The following is a 16118-nucleotide window of genomic DNA, read 5'->3' on the forward strand; positions in this document are numbered from 1 at the left end:
TGAAGTATCTAAAAGCTACAAAGCAAAAGGGCTAAAAGGCTGCCAATTGGAGCACTCCTGCTACATGTTGGTGAATGGCAATGATAATTTTAACACTCTGTGGTTAGTGGTCGAGCCCTATCTGTCTGCTAATTAACATGTGGACTGTTAATTGGAGCAGGGCTTTTAACATGCTTGTGAATGAATGCCTATGTATGTGGATGGCTTTTGTAAATTGCGCGGGCATCTGTAATATTTGAATTTAAAAATGAGGCCAATCAGTAAACTTTGATTGACCTCATTTTTAAATTATTTAAATATTACAGACCTATTTTCATGATTAATTAGACAATTGGCTGTGTTAACAATTCAATTTATTTGTAAGTAAATATACAAATTATTTCGTTATGAATATTCCATTTATTGCTATATAACTGCATTCACCTGATTTATTATTATTCCTTTGTTTTATATAATTAAATATTAATTCCTTTGCAAGCTAAATACTCTGACATACATACATGTACATATATATTAACTACAACGGCAAATTTGAGATAGTTAAAGCAAAATTATGATACAATAACGAAAATGACTTTGAGAGGAGTGTACGAGAGATAAGGCAGCCGGCACAAAAAAAAAAAACAACTATACACTTAAAATAATATTCAGTGGGGTGTTCAGAGGAGGAGGAGATGGGGCAGGGGCATGGGGTCTATTACAAAACTAAACATTGTTTATCAACTAATAATGCAAATTGATTTCGCTGGTCGACCACCAGTCCAGACAGTCTCAAATGCCAATGTAGGAGCAGAACACGAACACCACAAAGATCATCACAATCATAAAGACAATGGCCAGCCAGGCGGGAATCGTGCCTGCAAAATGCGATACGAATGAGTATATCGAGTACATTGGGTTAGGGTTAACTTACGTCGCTGCTGCAGACTGTGTATGCACACTTTATTGTCGACGGAGATGGATAGCACGGCTGCTTCCGTGTCGCTCGATATGGGCGGACCCTCCTCGTTGGTAATGGGCAGGAACTGCAGCCCGGTCACAAACATTGAGTGAGCATGAGGAATATGCAGCACACGCTGAAAAGTCATAGGCAGACAATTAATTACTGTGCCCCAATTGGGTAAAAATATGGCCCACTCACCTGCAGACTGAAGGCTATGTACATGGATACGCTGCCGGAGAACATGGTGCCAACGGCCACAAAGCGTCCATCGTCCCGCACAGCGAGCGAGGCTAAACTCTCATCGATGGGCACCGCTGCCCGCAATTGGCCGCTCGTGCAATCCCATTGCTGTAGATAGCCCCGCTGCTTGCCCACCTTGCCCAGCGGATTGGCTATGGTGAAGAGCCGATAGTTATCCTTGTGTGCCTCCACAGTGCCGTAGCGACAGCGCTTGAATAGGTATTTAGCGCCCTCCGGCGTTTGCCACTGCAGCTTGTAATGCTGCTTGCCCGTGCTCAGGTCCCACACAATGCCCTGGGCATCCTTCGAAATGCTCACAATGCACTTGGAATCGGGACTGAAGTCCAGGTCGTCGATTTCTTTTGTATGCGCCGCCAGCTGCTTGATAAGCTTTATCTGTGGAAAGCTCCAGATGCGCAGATGGCCATCGGTGCCGCCGGTTGCCATCAGCTGGCCATTGCCACTGATGCGCACCACGCGCTGCAACGGCTCGGCGCTCTTCAAGAAATCCGTCTGCACCACATCCGCTGCCTGAATGTCGAAGCGCAGCCGATGCAGTTTGCCGAGCAGCTCCTGATTGCTGGTACCGCTGCTCTGGTTCTGTTGTCTGTTGTTATGGCCATTGGGTAGCGCCTCGACGCCAGAGTGTGCAGCGCCACGCTGTCGCACGCCATTCTCGTGCGGGCGCTCCACTGGAGCTGGCTTCCGATCCCTGTCTTCATCCTCCTCGGACTCGATACGCGGCTGCACATAATACATTTGACAATGCGCCTCCTGGCCGGCACACAGATAGGCGCGTCGTCCGCTGTTGCGCACTGCGAAATTCATGACCACATTGGCGCCCGTCTCATGGCGGAGCACCTCCTCCGCACAAAAATGGCTGCCATTGTGATAGAGCTCATAGATTTCCTATCAAGAAGAGCAAATTCCAACAAAATGTTAGCAGTTATTGTTAATTATTAATCGCACTATATTTATGGTCCCCATTGTGCTGCAATGTTGACCCATTTTAAGCATATTCGACACACTTACGAAGCCATTCGCGACGCCTGTTTTGCTGGAGCCGCCTCCGCCGGCAACCAGAATGTGGCGGCTGGTCAGCATATCGACGGCGTAGAGGGGAAAATTGACGCGCGCCAATAACCCATCGCTGGGCCTGCGTGTTGGTGCCATTATCAATAATTAATAATTAGTTATGCTTGCTTTTTCGTTTTCGTTTCTATTGGTTTTATCAGCAGCTCTGAGTCAGGCGCATTTATTGTATTCTACAATAGTATGTATGAATCTATATTATTTAGTTAAATTTAATTGGTTTCATATCCTAAGTTACTATGGTTTATCGTTTACTATTTACACTATTTATATTAGTTATTTTGTAATTTGTTTGTCGCGTCGCTGTGCCGTGAAAGTCTGTCTAAAATCCACGTACACTTGACCCGATTCAGACATTCACTAAGCAGCGCAGCTGTTTGACACTCACAACGAAATGTTGTAGCATTCAGCCACTGTTAAGGGAACTCAGTAGGTTCTGCAAAGAACAGTTCTGTTACTCTTAATGTTAGCTGACAGCTCTGTTGTGACGTCACATTTTCGGCTTGGGCCACTAACTAACCATTTTGGTTAGTAACCAAAACTGGAATCGTCGCTATTTGAGAGACCAGAGCGAGAGAGAGAGAGAGAGACACACAAAGATCAGATGAAGAAAGGCAACAAATTCAAATCATGGTTTCAAATCACATCGTTTGGAGCAACGAAAATTGTTAAAAATACTGCTGCAAATGGTCAACCATTTTATTCCACATGCAAAATCAAAGGCTAGGTTTACCACAAAGTCGATTTAGCGTTACCAATGCCAAACCATATAAAGTTTTACAAATTTACTTTATGGGTGGCGAGGACTTCGAACGTTGCACGTTGCAACTATAATCATCTCAATTCACCTTTTGCAACGCGCATCGGCAGCGAGCTGAACGCTCTGTTAATCTATATATGTATTATTATATACATATATAAAAGAAAGTTGTGTAAAAGTGTTCCAACACTTATAACTCGAGATCTGCTGGACCAATTTTCATGGTTTTTGATTTGTTATATTTGTCTCCGCCACGAGTAGGATAATAGATCTTAAAAATACTGAAAAAATTTGACGAATACTTGAAAAACGCGGGGTTTTCTCTTTAATTTCAGAGCTGTCAAATTTTCATTGATACTCAGTAGGCTTGATAACAGTGACAGTTTTCGGTCCTGCTCTCATGTTATACAATAGTATCGAAGTAAATGAATGTCTATTCATAAAAAAAATCCCATTTGATTGAAAAATTGAAAAATAATACGTGAGCGTACAGAAGCTAAATATCTCGAAAGTTCAGGTAGGTACTGTTGTATTTGTTTGTCTCAAACATAAATTTGTGTAAATAATTTATATTTATATTTCTCGATCGTTTTATGTGGTTTTGTGCGAGGGCATATTCGGTATTACTATTAATAAAAATGCCGCGTCGTAGAGTATCTAATCTTTCCCGCCGGACCCGTAATGCAATTAGGCAACGGAATATCGCGAGTCAATTATCTGACGAAGAACGAGAAATCATGCGAGCAAAGAACCGCGTTAGAACCCAGCAAAGAAGGGCCTTAATTCGAAGAAAGGCAGCCCAAGAAACGGCAAAAAGAAATGATTCAAGTATTGATTTGAATCGAACAGCGTTTCGATATGGTTGCACCAGTACTGCCTTAGTGGTAAAGTGACATTGCCATTATATTTCTATCTATATTAATACTCTTTTGTATTATTGTTATCAAAGCCTAGAAATAATGGATATGGCCAAACAACGTTTGCCGTGTCAGCTTTTTTTTTTTTTTTTTTTTTTGTTATATTTATTTTAAGCGCTGCCGTGTCAGCTAGTTTTACTTTAAAAATTATGAAATATTGAACATTTGCACTCATCTGGGAATGTTATTTAAAAGAAACATCTGTTTTCTATCGAAGACCTATCGAATTCTCACAGCCAAAGAGAAATTGCAGTATTGAATTTGTGATTTGCTTGTTTTGTGCTCGCAATTAAAAATATATTTATGTATTACTAAGGCAATGACAAGTCCGAATCTGGCGACTATAAATGATCCGATGGTAGCAAGTGATTTGGAAATCGGCCCGATCAAAATCGAACAGGGCACGAGCACAGATGATGAGAGCAACGAGGAGCCAGAGCTGGAGACGCCGGCGAAGAAAATTCGAATATCCGAACAGCTAGAGCCAAAGAAGTAAGTTAAACCTATCAGAAGTTCAGTGAAGAGAAAAAAGTTTCAGTTAGGCGCATTCTTTATCCTACCAAAAATATTCGTGGTCTAACATTAAATGAATAAATTGTAAAATTCAGTGAAAAAATTAAAAAACGTGGAAAAAACTTCTCGCCGGAGGAGGAGTTAATCCTGGTAGAGCTTGTCGAGGAGCGCAACGATGTGCTGAACAACAAGAAATCGGATGCATTTACGTGGAAGCACAAAGAGGAAGTCTGGGCAGAGCTGACAAACAATTTCGTAGCGAAAACTGGAGTTAACCGCGAATGGCGGCAGCTGAGGGACAAATATCTGCATATGAAGCGTAGAGCGAAAGTGGAGCTGGCCAAGGAGCGAGCACACTGTCAGCGCATGGGCGGTGGTGAACCAGTTACGCCCATAGTTTCAACTGTTTCGGAAAAAATTGTTGCCATGATCGGAGATGCGGCGTTGCGCCTAAAGAATGCCCTGGAGACTGATGGATGTGAGTAGCTATAAAAAAAAAAATTAAATAATAACAAATAAATTCTTTTAAACAGGTCAGCTGGAAAATGAGCAGAGCTTTGAGGAGGACGACGACATGATGTATAATTTCGTATCAGGAGGTCTGGATGTAAGCGAATTGAAATTGCATTCAGCACAGCTATGTCTATATTTTCAACATCTTCCAGGCTAATGACATGGCCGTATCGGAGGACGATCTGACCAGCACGAGTTCCAAGTGGGCCACCAGTAATATGGCCAATGCAGTTCCTCCTCCAGTTCTCAATAACAAACTACCCGACAAAGTTCCTAATCCTAAAAGTACCCTGGACGAGGAGAGATTAAAGCTGTTGCAGCTACGGCAAGATTTCTGTAGATGCGAAAATGAGCGAGCGCAGGAAAAACACGAACTGGAAATGTATGAGAAGCGTAGCAAACTCGAAGACGAGGCCAGAGAGCGTAAACTGCGCATTGAACTCTTGGAGCTCGAGATAAAACAGAAGAAGGCCAAACAGGAGCAAAGTATACATTTATTTAATTAGTTATCAGATAACTACAAAAAAGACTAACTATGGCTATAGGAAACTGAAATGTCCATACAAACAATCGGGTAATAAATATTTAAATGAACGTTAGTTTAAGTTGTGAAAATGTTTGTATCCATTTACTTTGATTTAAGAACTGACTGATAAAAAGTTGTATGTTAGCTATGGATCATGCACAAGATGTAATCAGTATTAGGCTGATTACTGTCTACAACGTAACTTACATAATTGGCTATAATATTTAAATTGGAAGTATACCCAAATAATAGACCCAAGCGTTATTATTTTCAATTTGAAAAGAAATATATGCACTAATTTATAATGTATTTAAACTATATTTATTATTAATTATTAATTTTGTCATAAATTATTCATATACAATGTTCGTTTGAAGATGATTTAAAATATTTGAATTCTGAATTTAAACATTTTGCTTGATCTGCCTCTGTTACAGGCACAGCTGACTGTGTTATCGATAATAGAATTGACCTATCGGAACTGCTAACAGCCAGCGTGAAATTGCAGTACCGCAATTGTCAACGGCAAAACTGAATTTTCGTTAGTCGCCAAAAGAGTTGAGTAAAAATCGTAGAATGCCAAGCTTAACCAAAACCGCTGGGCTATTGTCAGAGAGGGATGAAAAACAAATGACTGATCCACTGGCAACAACGGCGCTGGACATTTACATTGGACCCATCAAAATAGAGCAGGATTTGAGCACGGATTATGAGAGCTTTGAGGAAGCAGAGAAGTCGTCCATGAAGAAACGCAATGGACAGAATTTGCCAAAGAAGTGAGTGAACTTGAATCAACTGCATAGGCATATTTTAGGTCCATTTTTTGTTTAATTATTTTAATTTATTCCGTTAATGCCCTTATTAGATTCAATTATTCATTCAAATTTGCGGTAATTGAATTTTGTCCGCATTTTGAATTTTCCTGGTTTTTCTGGTTGGTGTAGAGATTTTGTTTTGTTTTTTATTTTGATTATAAATTGCCAATTTATTGAATTGAGTTTTTTTTTTATATACTTTTATGATTTTATAAAAGCACATATTTTCTATTTTTAAATTAAGTTCCGGTAAATGTCAGTTTCATGCTGCTTACACAAATAGCTCAAAAATGGTAGCCATAAAAAAAATCGGAGCATTTATAGTGCTGCAAAACGAGCAAAATTTGTAGGCTGTAATACATTTCTTATAATAATAGAATAGTTTCACTATATTCATAAAAAAATTTAATTAAAATTGTATTATTAAGTTGATTCATTCACTTTTTAAGAAATAATACATTTCTAATAATAATAGTATGCTAGTTAAAATTAATTATGTTAAAAGTGTATAATTAAGTGAAAATGGTTGGTTGGTTATATATTTTTCCATTGATCATTTGCAACACCGAAAACAAAAAAATTGAAAAAAATCTAACAAAGTGTAAGTTAAAGCTTTTACTCAACGATCAACAATCAATTGCTTATATTACAGGCGCACACACAAAAATCGAGAACAGAGCAATATATTAATAGAGTTTATGATCAAACATCAGGAAATTGCCAAAGGACTCGGAAATGGCGAACGCTTTGTTGTGGATGGCAAATGGCGTAGTCTCGCGGATGATCTGAACGCTGAAGGACCTCCCTATAAGAATGTTTCCTCATGGAAAAAGGTCCTAACATTTAATTCTTAATTTATATATATTTTTAAGTCTCTATTTCTATTCACAGGTTTGGTCTGATTGGAAAATATCCATAAAGAAGAAACTTTTGCAAATCAAAAACCAACCAAATCAACATGTTGTCCTAAACCCTGCTGAGGAATCAATTGCCCATCTGTGTGGGTTATACGATAAAGTGGAAATTATTAGTTGCGGCAAATCCTCTGGCTATCCTAGCGAACAGGACGACATATCGAATGTCAAACTCGAACGTCGTAGTTCTCAATCTAGAACTGAAGATGAAAGTCTAGCCGATCTGTGTGGATCCTATGAAATTGTCGATGTAGGAGCAGGGCAACAAAGCCCAACACGTCTTCAGCAGTCGAAACCCACAATTAATGTTAATGCGGATAAGGATAAAGTTAAACGCAAACACTCGGCCGATTTAGATGCAGATTTTGCTGACAGAAATCGCAGGCGCAGTCGTTATACGGACAGTCTTGAGGACATCTGTGGAGCTCAAAATGCATTAATGACACGCGTCGCAGATAGCCTCGATGCAATGCGTTCCACAATGGCGGAGCAGACGAATACTATGCTGCAACATTTCAAACGAATGGAGGAAATAGAATTGAAAAAGCTGGAGGTTTTGAAATGTCTTAAGAAATAGTACAAGTATTATACAAATAGTGTTAGTTACCTAGTATATATTGTTTTTATATCATTACTACTAGTAATAAATGCGTGTACATATTCTCTGAATGTGAAAAGGTCGTGGACATTATAAATAAATATTTAGGAGGTTAAATGTTTATATTAATATGGTATTTGAGGTTTATTTTATTTATCTGCTTTATAAGAGTCTAATTTATTGAATCTTTTTTATTGAGATATGTATTAATACATAATCTTATATAAAGTGATTAGTTTTATACTATACTATATTGTTATTATTATTATTAATTTTATTATTCCTAAGCCAAGCCGCCAGCCAGTGCTTAATTCTGGAGTTAGTCTTAATTTTATATTAATTCTAGTCTCTAGTAAAGAAAATTATTCCTAATAACTGTATTTATCAATGATTCAGCATTCATTGTTTACATCGCAATTTATAATCAATTATTTATATACTTTCCATATATCAACTTTTAATTTACCAAATTTGAATTTTAACATTGGCGCGCACTCTAACCGCATATTATTTCCATTGCCACTCACTCTTATTAGCATACATACGTATCTTCAATTTTGAGCGAGTTGGCATGCCCGAGTCTGCAGTAGCTAATTACTATTTACAGAGTACTTTGTTTATGTGTTTAAACGAGCATAAATACAAATGCTGAGCTTGGGCAATCCATGTCAGTCCACCACAATAAGAGCTAAAAACAATGCTTAACATTTGCCAAGTCAAAGATACAAACAGCATCAAGCTGGAAGCTGTGGACCTGCAGTTCGCTATGGAGCAATCAAATTGGGAACAGGCACAAAACAGCACAGAGCAGCAACAGGACGGGATTTTCGCGTGGGAAATGACAAAGAAGCAACTTAAAACGAGCTCTGAGAGAACAGAGGTAAGTCTTCAACATCTAATTTTATTATTAAACAATAGGGAAAGTTGGTAACGCTGCCAGCGAAAAGAAAATATAGATGGAGATAAAAGTAATTACTATACATGTAATTACTTAAGTAGTTACGAGGGTGGTTATTAAAGTATTTCAGCTAATAGTAAAATGAATTGTTTGCAACGTACTTAAACCAATAAAGTAAATGATAAAAATGTATAACAATTTAATTAAATGAAAAAGGAAACAAAAATATATACAGATTTTTAATATAAATATATTGCAAATTAGGAACGAATAAAATTTTTGTTGGTTAATTTTAAATTTTAATTATTTATGTATATATGTTAAACTAAATGTTTTTGATTTAAAGTAGAATTTTTGTAATTAAATTTTGAAAGCTTTATTTTGTATTATTAATTTTTTAATATTTTTAATAATTTAATTTTTATATTTATTTTCTTCATCTTTAACTTCATATCAACATTGGAAATGTTTTAGGTGACCCTCGTTAATTTTTCCCTACACACCCTTTACCCAATTAAGCCACGTAACTTAATTTTTAATTATTATTGTCACATCAATTTTAATTCCATCCCAACTCTATTCAACTTTTAGTTTACGTCAAATTTCGATGTGGATCCGGATATTCGAAAAGCCAAATTCTTGCAGCGACCGGAGAAAAGAAAACCACAACGCACAATGGAAAAGGATAAAAAGGAAACGAGGCTGCCAGAAGTATTTCGATATTTTGGCAGTATTCAAAGAGTGAGGAATCTAAATACATATATATAAAATATTATCTTAGTTCATCTTTATTTTGCTGGCAGGTAAAGGAGCCGAGAGCCAAACCAGGTGCAATTATCGCCACCTGCAACGCGTGCGGCACACGCATCAGAGGCTTCCTCACAGTCACCTCCAACTTCATCAAACATTTGCGTGTGAAGCATGTGAAAATTCACGCTGCCTTCATTGGCTCGAAGTACGCCATAGAAGAGGCCGCAACGGAAGAGCAGCAGAGCGATTCGTTTGAGCACCGCGTCATGTGCTATATAATAGATAATGCCCTGCCCCTGGCAACTGTGGAGTCTCCCAGTTTCCTCAATCTCTTCAAGAATACCAATTTACGTGTGATGAATCAGGCGAGACTGAAGAGTCACTTGGATGAGCGCTTTCTGCAAATGTCTGACAGTATTAAACAGCAGCTGGCGAGCCAGAAATACGTTTGCATTACGACAAACATCTGCTCAAATAGCAGCGAGTACAACTATTTCGTTTATAGTTGTCATTGGCTGGACGAGAAGTTTCAGAGGCATTCAGCTGCCCTGGCCTGCAGGCGTTTCTCTGGGGATTATGCTCAGGTATTGGAGACGATACGCAAAATTAACAATGTGTACGCATTCAATAATCTAAAAATTGTGGGATCTATCACAAATAATGATAGAAATTACTCAAAAGCCTTTCAAGAATTCGGCATAGATTTGAAAAAGGAAATAAATAATCAAGACCATATAAATGTCGATGACCTAAAGGAACTCATCTGCGAGGCCTTACCAAATCGAATGGAATGTGCAAACGAAATACTAAATATTGTAGCCTCTACTGATTTCTTGAAATTGCTGTCCAGGGATAAAAACCTAAAGGAACGACACTTGAAGGTAAGCAAGAATAAAATCCAATAAGAACTCTTTTCATTCCCTTCTCTTTCTTCTAGATCATGGCCAAATGTAGTGCACTGTGGCGCAAATGTTTTTGCTCTCCATCGGCTCAGATCATTGCCGCCCTCTTGGGTGAGGCTTTAGTGTGTCCCTCTAGAAATCGTTGGTTTTCCATATACGATAGCATTTGCTGCATTCTGTTGCACAAGGATAAACTTGGTGAGCTTTGCAGTCAGCTGGCTTTGCATAACTCCTGTTTCTCTGCCAGTGATTTGCAATATCTCGAGGAATATCGCATCCTAATGTCACCTATAGCAACGACAATCGAGTTTTTGCGCATGGAGAGCAATTTATACTATGGCTGTCTAATTCCTGCCTTGACTTCGCTTTGCGTTAAACTGAAGAGAGTCTCAGATGTCTTGGAACTGATCGACCTGAAGAGTTTGGCCTTTGAGCTACAAGTGGAACTGAAGCAGCGATTCTCCAACTATATTCAGCTGGCTGCAGAGGCAAATCATGCAATTATTGCATCTGTTCTGTGTCCTGGCATCAAAATGCGTTGGCTTAATGTCTTAGCCAAGCTTTCGGCCCATGAACAGCGCAGCGCGAGGGAAATACAACAAATGGTAATTGCAGAGGTTGTGCGGCATGCGAAGGCTACAGAGAATGTTGGCCAAAGTGCTGCCATGGAAACGGCTTATACAACGGGCAAGGATGATTTCTATGAATTCGATGAAATGGGTAAAGTTAAATTATACATGTTATAAATATAATGATTAAGATATTCTTCTATTGAGCAGATGATGTTTGTGAGACAAGCGATTTGGATATGTCGCAGCCCTCGCCTCTGCCAGCTGCCACGAAATTAATAGAGAATGCCGAGTCACAGCTTCTGGACTATCTAAAAGATCCATGCACCTCATTTGAGACGCTCGCCAAGTATCCTTTATTGCAAGACCTGGCACTCAAATATAACACGCCCCTAACATCGGCAAATGAGGGAGCACTAACAAAACCGCATATTAACAGATATAATCAAATAACAAATCTAGCCGATTATTCAGTAGAAAAACTCATCTTACTAAAGGCAAATTATAATAATAATTATTAAATAATGGATAATTAATGTTCTTGTTCAAGTAAGAAACTCAAAAAAGAGTTGGAAGAAACGTACTTCAATTGCAGTTCAAAGATTCATTCCAATTAGACTTCTAATTAAAGTAAAAGATTTGCCAACTTGTGCTGCAGTTCCAATCAAGGGAATAATACAGATAGGCATTCCAATTTAAAGTCTAATTCCATTCGAATCGATATTCCAATTGAAGTCAAATTTTCTAGAACAGGTTTTCTTCTGAAAACTATTCGAAAACTACATTTTTACTAAATATATATATTTTATTTAAAATGAAAAAGCCATCAACAAAACTTCCAATCAAACAAATTTCGGAGATTTCAAACAAATTGTCATTCACAATTGTGCTTCGTAACGATTAATGCCATTCGCAGCGATAGAGCGCACCAACCATATTCACAATAGTATTTGCACGCTTTCAAGTTGTAAATAAAATCTGGAGTAAATGCCGAAATCAAAATTTTAAAGAAAAGGACAGAAAATGCCTAAGCAAATCTTAACTGCCAGCAGCGCCAAGAAAGACGTTAAGGAGAATAAGGATGCCTTAGAAGATGAAGCGCACCAAAGAGCTGTCAATGCGCAGTTAAAAATTGAAGTGAATTTAAATGAAATGACAAAGAAGGCACGGGTACGTCTACGAAACGCAATTGCTAAGGAAATGTCGGAAGTGAACAGACGCAAGTTAGCTGCAGCAAAAGCGCCGAAGAAATCAAAGAAGAGATCCAAAACAGCTGCAGCTGCATCAGCAGCACCAGCACCAGCAAGAACAACAGCAATAGCCACAACAACAAAGACTGCGCCAAACACCAATTCCAATTCGAATCTGAATATAAAGGCACCTTCAAGTGCTCCAAGTTCCAAACCGAATTCTAGCAGAAGCTCAAATTCTAATACTGGCAACAGTCAAGTGCAGCTTGGCTTCATAGCATCGAAGAGATCGGCTCCGCTCACAGAGAAACAGATGGCCCGACTGCAGGAGGCCATATTGGATGTAACTGTAAATAACAAAACAAATTTGCGCCCACAATACGACGACTGCATACCGCAGTCGGAGTGGCTGCTGCTGGTGTGCGCCAATAAGAAGACCGCGAACTGGATTAAAGACCATTTTAATTTGATACGCAAGCGAAGCAGACTGGAAATCGATTTGCTGGAGGAGAATCAGATACCACGCCATATTATTGAAGGCTACTTTCCCAATAGTGCGCATCTGCCAGACGATAAGGTTCTGGCATTGATAAATGCACAAAATCCCATTCAAACACAACAATGGAGAATTTTACGTCGCTCTGCGAATGGCAGCACACTGCACTTATCGATAGCTATCGATGGCAACTCAAAACAAACGCTCGTTACGCGGGGCGGCAATATTTGTTATTGCTTCGGCCGCATCTGTTTAAATCTTAACAACTATACAGCTGATGTCACCTCTACGAGTGTGCACTCGATGCAGCATCAGCTGAATGAAAGTAAATTGGATTTGTACAATCAAGTGTCTGGCAGTGAGTGGAACTTAATTATGGACCAATTAGATTCGGTCTTTGATGGCGTAAATAATGTGCGCACTCCCAATAACAGCATTTCCGAATGGAATGCGCAATTCAACTGTGAATTCAACGGACAGCTCTAAGAAGCTTGGGTCACGTAAGTTAACAATTTTTTACTTTATTCTGTTAATTAATATAGTTTAATTTTAGAAAACTGTATGCAAACAACGGTTATGGAAGGACTCGCAGTCATTTTTAGTAAAATCGTTAAGTTTAAAAATATTTAAAGAGATAATAACAGTGGTATAACAATGAAGTATAATTTGACCAATTAATTTACCATTGGACATTGATTAGTGAAATTCCGTTACGTTATTATTAATATTTCTTTCTATTGTATATAGAATGTTTCTATTTGTTTTGATATTGAAATCAATTTTACTCTTATTGAACTTATAAAAATCTTTAAAAAATGTGTATATAAAAAAAAAAAAAAATAAAATAAAATTAAAATGGTAGCATTCCGGTCTGATATCATTTCAATAGATTTTTAGGGTTCTCAGCGAATGGCTAAAATATTGTGAGCGAATAGAACTCGTCAGAAAGTGAACAAATTCTGACAGTGCGAAAGCAAAGTCAGCGAAGTTATATCTACAGCAGAGAGCCAGACATTTTGATTATTTCCGAATAATATTAAAAAATAATAATAATAAAATAAATAATAATAATATAAATATGTTTCGCATCTCTGACAAATTTGAGCATGAATCGAACGACTGGTCAACTGTTGAGCCAAAAATTGTGAAATTCAATCATGTCTGGACAATCGAAAATTTTGGCGAAGCTTGGCAATTGAGAGAGAACTGGGAATCTATGGATTTTCCCATCGGGGAGCATGAGAACGAATTTAAATGGCGTTTGAAGCTGGCACTCATCAGGAAGGGGGATAACGTATCTGATTATTTCCAGCTGTCCGTACACCAGGTCGAACGATTGTATTTTCATGGAGAGGCTAAGGTCACATGTGCCATAATGAATCATGAGGAGACGCAACAAAAAAAGTTGTTCAACTTGAGCAGCGATAAGACAGTTTGCTTTGAGCCCTTCATATATTGCTGCAAACTTTTCAATGCGGATAATAATTATTTACCTCACGACAAGTTAACAATCGCTTGTCAAATTCGATTGATTACGGACGCAGCGTGCACGTGCGGAAAAATGAATCCGATCAAAGTGCCGGACACCAAGGTAGCTGAAGATTTCGGCAAACTATTCGATAATGAGCAGTACAGTGATATTAAGGTTTCATCAAATGGCCATGAGATATATGCACATAAGAATATATTATCAGGTGAGTGGATAGTACGAAATAAATACTCGGAGACTTGGAATTCAATTATTTTTTTTTTTTCAGCTCGCAGTCAGTTCTTTGAGACGATGTTTCAAACGGATCAGCACTCACGAAATCGCGTGATCCTTGACGACGTGGATCCTCAGGTCTTGATCGACTTATTGCGTTTCATCTACACCGATCAGACGCCCAATCTGGATAATCTGGCCATGCAACTGCTCCAAGCGGCTGACAAATTCAAGCTGGCCAAATTAAAAGCCTTGTGTGAGAAATCGCTGTTCACGCAACTCTGCCTAGATAATGCAGCTGAAACGCTTATCTTATCTGATCTATTCAATGCACTTCAGTTGAAGGCGCGAGCCATTGAATATATAAACATGAATATGGATATGGTAAAAGAGACAGATGGCTGGCACAATTTGGCTCGAAACAATCATCAATTGGTAAATGATCATTTTGTTGTCGTTGGTAATTATTCCGATACGTTGTTTGTGCGTTCAGATAAGGCAAATTATAACAAATATTCTTGCGAAAAATGTGGATGAGCAAAATAATTTTTACTTATTATTTTTATACATAAACTCTTATGCCTTTATTATTATATTCCATTATACTATACTATTGTTATATTATTATTCATATAATATTATTTTATGAGATCTAATAAGAAAATTAAATTATATTTTTACATTTATTTATATTAAAGAAAATCTTTTATTTAATTTTTAACTAGTTCTAATTTACCATTCGTTACATTTATTGAAATTCTTTCAAATCAATCATTCAAATTGTATTGCTACTAACGCTCTTTTTGAAATCAAAAGCTTTTAGTTCGAAAGCTCTGTAATTTTGTATATTCTTTTTATAGCCTCTGTATGATCGACTTTTTTCCGTGTGTCTGTCTCTCTCTCTCTCTCTTTCTCTCTCTCTCTCTCCCAATATAAATGTATATATATATATACATTGCCTAGCAAATTGATTTTTTTTTTAGCATAAACATACATTATTTACTCTCTGGAAGGCATTCATTCTCCGCTTGCTTAACTAACATATGTACATATTATGTATATATTTTCTGACACCAGCTCCAATCAGAACTTCTTAAAACCCGGATGGGATGCGATGCCTCAGCTTTGCCTTGAACCAGTGCCAAATAAGGCGCAGCAGACGCTGATCTCGGGTGGCAATTTTTAAAGCCAGCAACGCACATTGTATGTCAATTACAGTTTTTATTGCCTACCATTCTTTCTTGTTGTTGCTGTTGTTGTTGTTGGTTGAATGTGAATCAGCTGCGAGCAGCATCTTTGTTTCAAGCGGCGCTTTGCTTTCTGCCTTTGTTCAGCCGCAAAAGGTGAAACGGGGCGAACATAGCAAAGCTTTAACTTCCTTCTCGCTCAGTATCGGGCGCTCTAGTCGCTCTCACACACGTCGACGGCGCCAGCCGACAGAGTAATTAATAATAATAAGAGAGAGAAAAAAAAAATGCAAATTGAACGCATGTTTTTTATGACCGCCAAGTGAAAATGAAAATTGTCGCGCAATTTGTTTTGGCGCTCTACAGCGAGATAACGTCTGTCTACGCACCTAAACGTGTTTCAAAGTGGCGACACGCCCCCTCCTCTGCGTCTTAGCAGGGGTTGCTATGCGTATGTACAATTTCAAGTTTTATAGCGATTCGATCAAATTTCACTTTTTATGTGATCTCAATTTGATATGTCTAACAGACTTACATGCAGCATACATATATACAAAACACACACACACACACATACTCTGCGTGGCTGCAGT

The 16118-nt window shown here is 38.2% G+C and overlaps 5 protein-coding genes across 7 annotated transcripts; 4 read left to right on the forward strand and 1 right to left on the reverse strand.

Moving 5' to 3' along the window:
• Positions 1–336: 336 nt before the first annotated feature.
• LOC6576312 (prolactin regulatory element-binding protein) lies at positions 337–2646 on the reverse strand. The gene is made up of 4 exons (XM_002002267.4): positions 2216–2646; positions 1142–2092; positions 914–1076; positions 337–857 (listed from the first exon to the last, which is right to left on the reverse strand). Exons 1-4 carry the CDS (start codon positions 2354–2356, stop codon positions 772–774), a joined length of 1341 nt encoding a protein of 446 aa, XP_002002303.1. The 5' UTR covers positions 2357–2646; the 3' UTR covers positions 337–771.
• A 934-nt stretch (positions 2647–3580) lies between these two features.
• On the forward strand, positions 3581–5593 carry LOC6576313. 2 transcript variants are annotated; one of them, XM_032729104.1, is made up of 5 exons: positions 3581–3919; positions 4269–4444; positions 4561–4943; positions 4999–5072; positions 5131–5593. In XM_032729104.1, the coding sequence occupies exons 1-5, from the start codon at positions 3629–3631 to the stop codon at positions 5482–5484; spliced, it is 1278 nt and encodes a 425-aa protein (XP_032584995.1). In that variant the 5' UTR covers positions 3581–3628; the 3' UTR covers positions 5485–5593. The 2 variants fall into 2 exon arrangements, with proteins under 2 accessions (XP_032584995.1, XP_032584996.1); XM_032729105.2 differs by lacking the exon at positions 3581–3919 and having other exon boundaries at positions 4159–4444.
• Positions 5594–5948: 355 nt separating this feature from the next.
• LOC116803914 lies at positions 5949–7960 on the forward strand. Of its 2 annotated transcripts, none has more exons than XM_032729106.2 (3): positions 5949–6280; positions 6972–7152; positions 7211–7960. In XM_032729106.2, exons 1-3 carry the CDS (start codon positions 6081–6083, stop codon positions 7808–7810), a joined length of 981 nt encoding a protein of 326 aa, XP_032584997.1. In that variant the 5' UTR covers positions 5949–6080; the 3' UTR covers positions 7811–7960. The 2 variants fall into 2 exon arrangements, with proteins under 2 accessions (XP_032584997.1, XP_032584998.1); XM_032729107.2 differs by lacking the exon at positions 5949–6280 and adding an exon at positions 6557–6920.
• A 442-nt stretch (positions 7961–8402) lies between these two features.
• LOC6576314 lies at positions 8403–13314 on the forward strand. The gene is made up of 6 exons (XM_002002269.4): positions 8403–8711; positions 9321–9470; positions 9533–10360; positions 10417–11101; positions 11161–13136; positions 13190–13314. The coding sequence occupies exons 1-5, from the start codon at positions 8529–8531 to the stop codon at positions 11469–11471; spliced, it is 2157 nt and encodes a 718-aa protein (XP_002002305.3). The 5' UTR covers positions 8403–8528; the 3' UTR covers positions 11472–13136; positions 13190–13314.
• Positions 13315–13454: 140 nt separating this feature from the next.
• LOC6576315 (protein roadkill) lies at positions 13455–14943 on the forward strand. The gene is made up of 2 exons (XM_002002270.4): positions 13455–14330; positions 14394–14943. Exons 1-2 carry the CDS (start codon positions 13715–13717, stop codon positions 14873–14875), a joined length of 1098 nt encoding a protein of 365 aa, XP_002002306.2. The 5' UTR covers positions 13455–13714; the 3' UTR covers positions 14876–14943.
• Positions 14944–16118: the final 1175 nt, after the last annotated feature.

The sequence above is a fragment of the Drosophila mojavensis genome, unplaced genomic scaffold, assembly GCF_018153725.1.
Source record: "Drosophila mojavensis isolate 15081-1352.22 unplaced genomic scaffold, ASM1815372v1 contig_36, whole genome shotgun sequence".
Lineage (NCBI taxonomy): Eukaryota > Metazoa > Arthropoda > Insecta > Diptera > Drosophilidae > Drosophila > Drosophila mojavensis.

Coding starts and splice junctions, on each gene's coding strand:
- LOC6576312 (XM_002002267.4), bottom strand. CDS start 2,356: ATGGCACCAACACGCAGGCCCAGCGATGGGTTATTGGCGCGCGTCAAT. Junction 2,093..2,215: donor CAGGCGTCGCGAATGGCTTC/GTAAGTGTGTCG, acceptor TCTTCTTGATAG/GAAATCTATGAGCTCTATCA. Junction 1,077..1,141: donor ACATAGCCTTCAGTCTGCAG/GTGAGTGGGCCA, acceptor ATGACTTTTCAG/CGTGTGCTGCATATTCCTCA.
- LOC6576313 (XM_032729104.1), top strand. CDS start 3,629: ATGTGGTTTTGTGCGAGGGCATATTCGGTATTACTATTAATAAAAATG. Junction 3,920..4,268: donor GCACCAGTACTGCCTTAGTG/GTAAAGTGACAT, acceptor TGTATTACTAAG/GCAATGACAAGTCCGAATCT. Junction 5,073..5,130: donor TCGTATCAGGAGGTCTGGAT/GTAAGCGAATTG, acceptor AACATCTTCCAG/GCTAATGACATGGCCGTATC.
- LOC116803914 (XM_032729106.2), top strand. CDS start 6,081: ATGCCAAGCTTAACCAAAACCGCTGGGCTATTGTCAGAGAGGGATGAA. Junction 6,281..6,971: donor GGACAGAATTTGCCAAAGAA/GTGAGTGAACTT, acceptor CTTATATTACAG/GCGCACACACAAAAATCGAG. Junction 7,153..7,210: donor ATGTTTCCTCATGGAAAAAG/GTCCTAACATTT, acceptor TTCTATTCACAG/GTTTGGTCTGATTGGAAAAT.
- LOC6576314 (XM_002002269.4), top strand. CDS start 8,529: ATGCTTAACATTTGCCAAGTCAAAGATACAAACAGCATCAAGCTGGAA. Junction 10,361..10,416: donor TAAAGGAACGACACTTGAAG/GTAAGCAAGAAT, acceptor TCTTTCTTCTAG/ATCATGGCCAAATGTAGTGC. Junction 11,102..11,160: donor CTATGAATTCGATGAAATGG/GTAAAGTTAAAT, acceptor TCTATTGAGCAG/ATGATGTTTGTGAGACAAGC.
- LOC6576315 (XM_002002270.4), top strand. CDS start 13,715: ATGTTTCGCATCTCTGACAAATTTGAGCATGAATCGAACGACTGGTCA. Junction 14,331..14,393: donor ACATAAGAATATATTATCAG/GTGAGTGGATAG, acceptor TTTTTTTTTCAG/CTCGCAGTCAGTTCTTTGAG.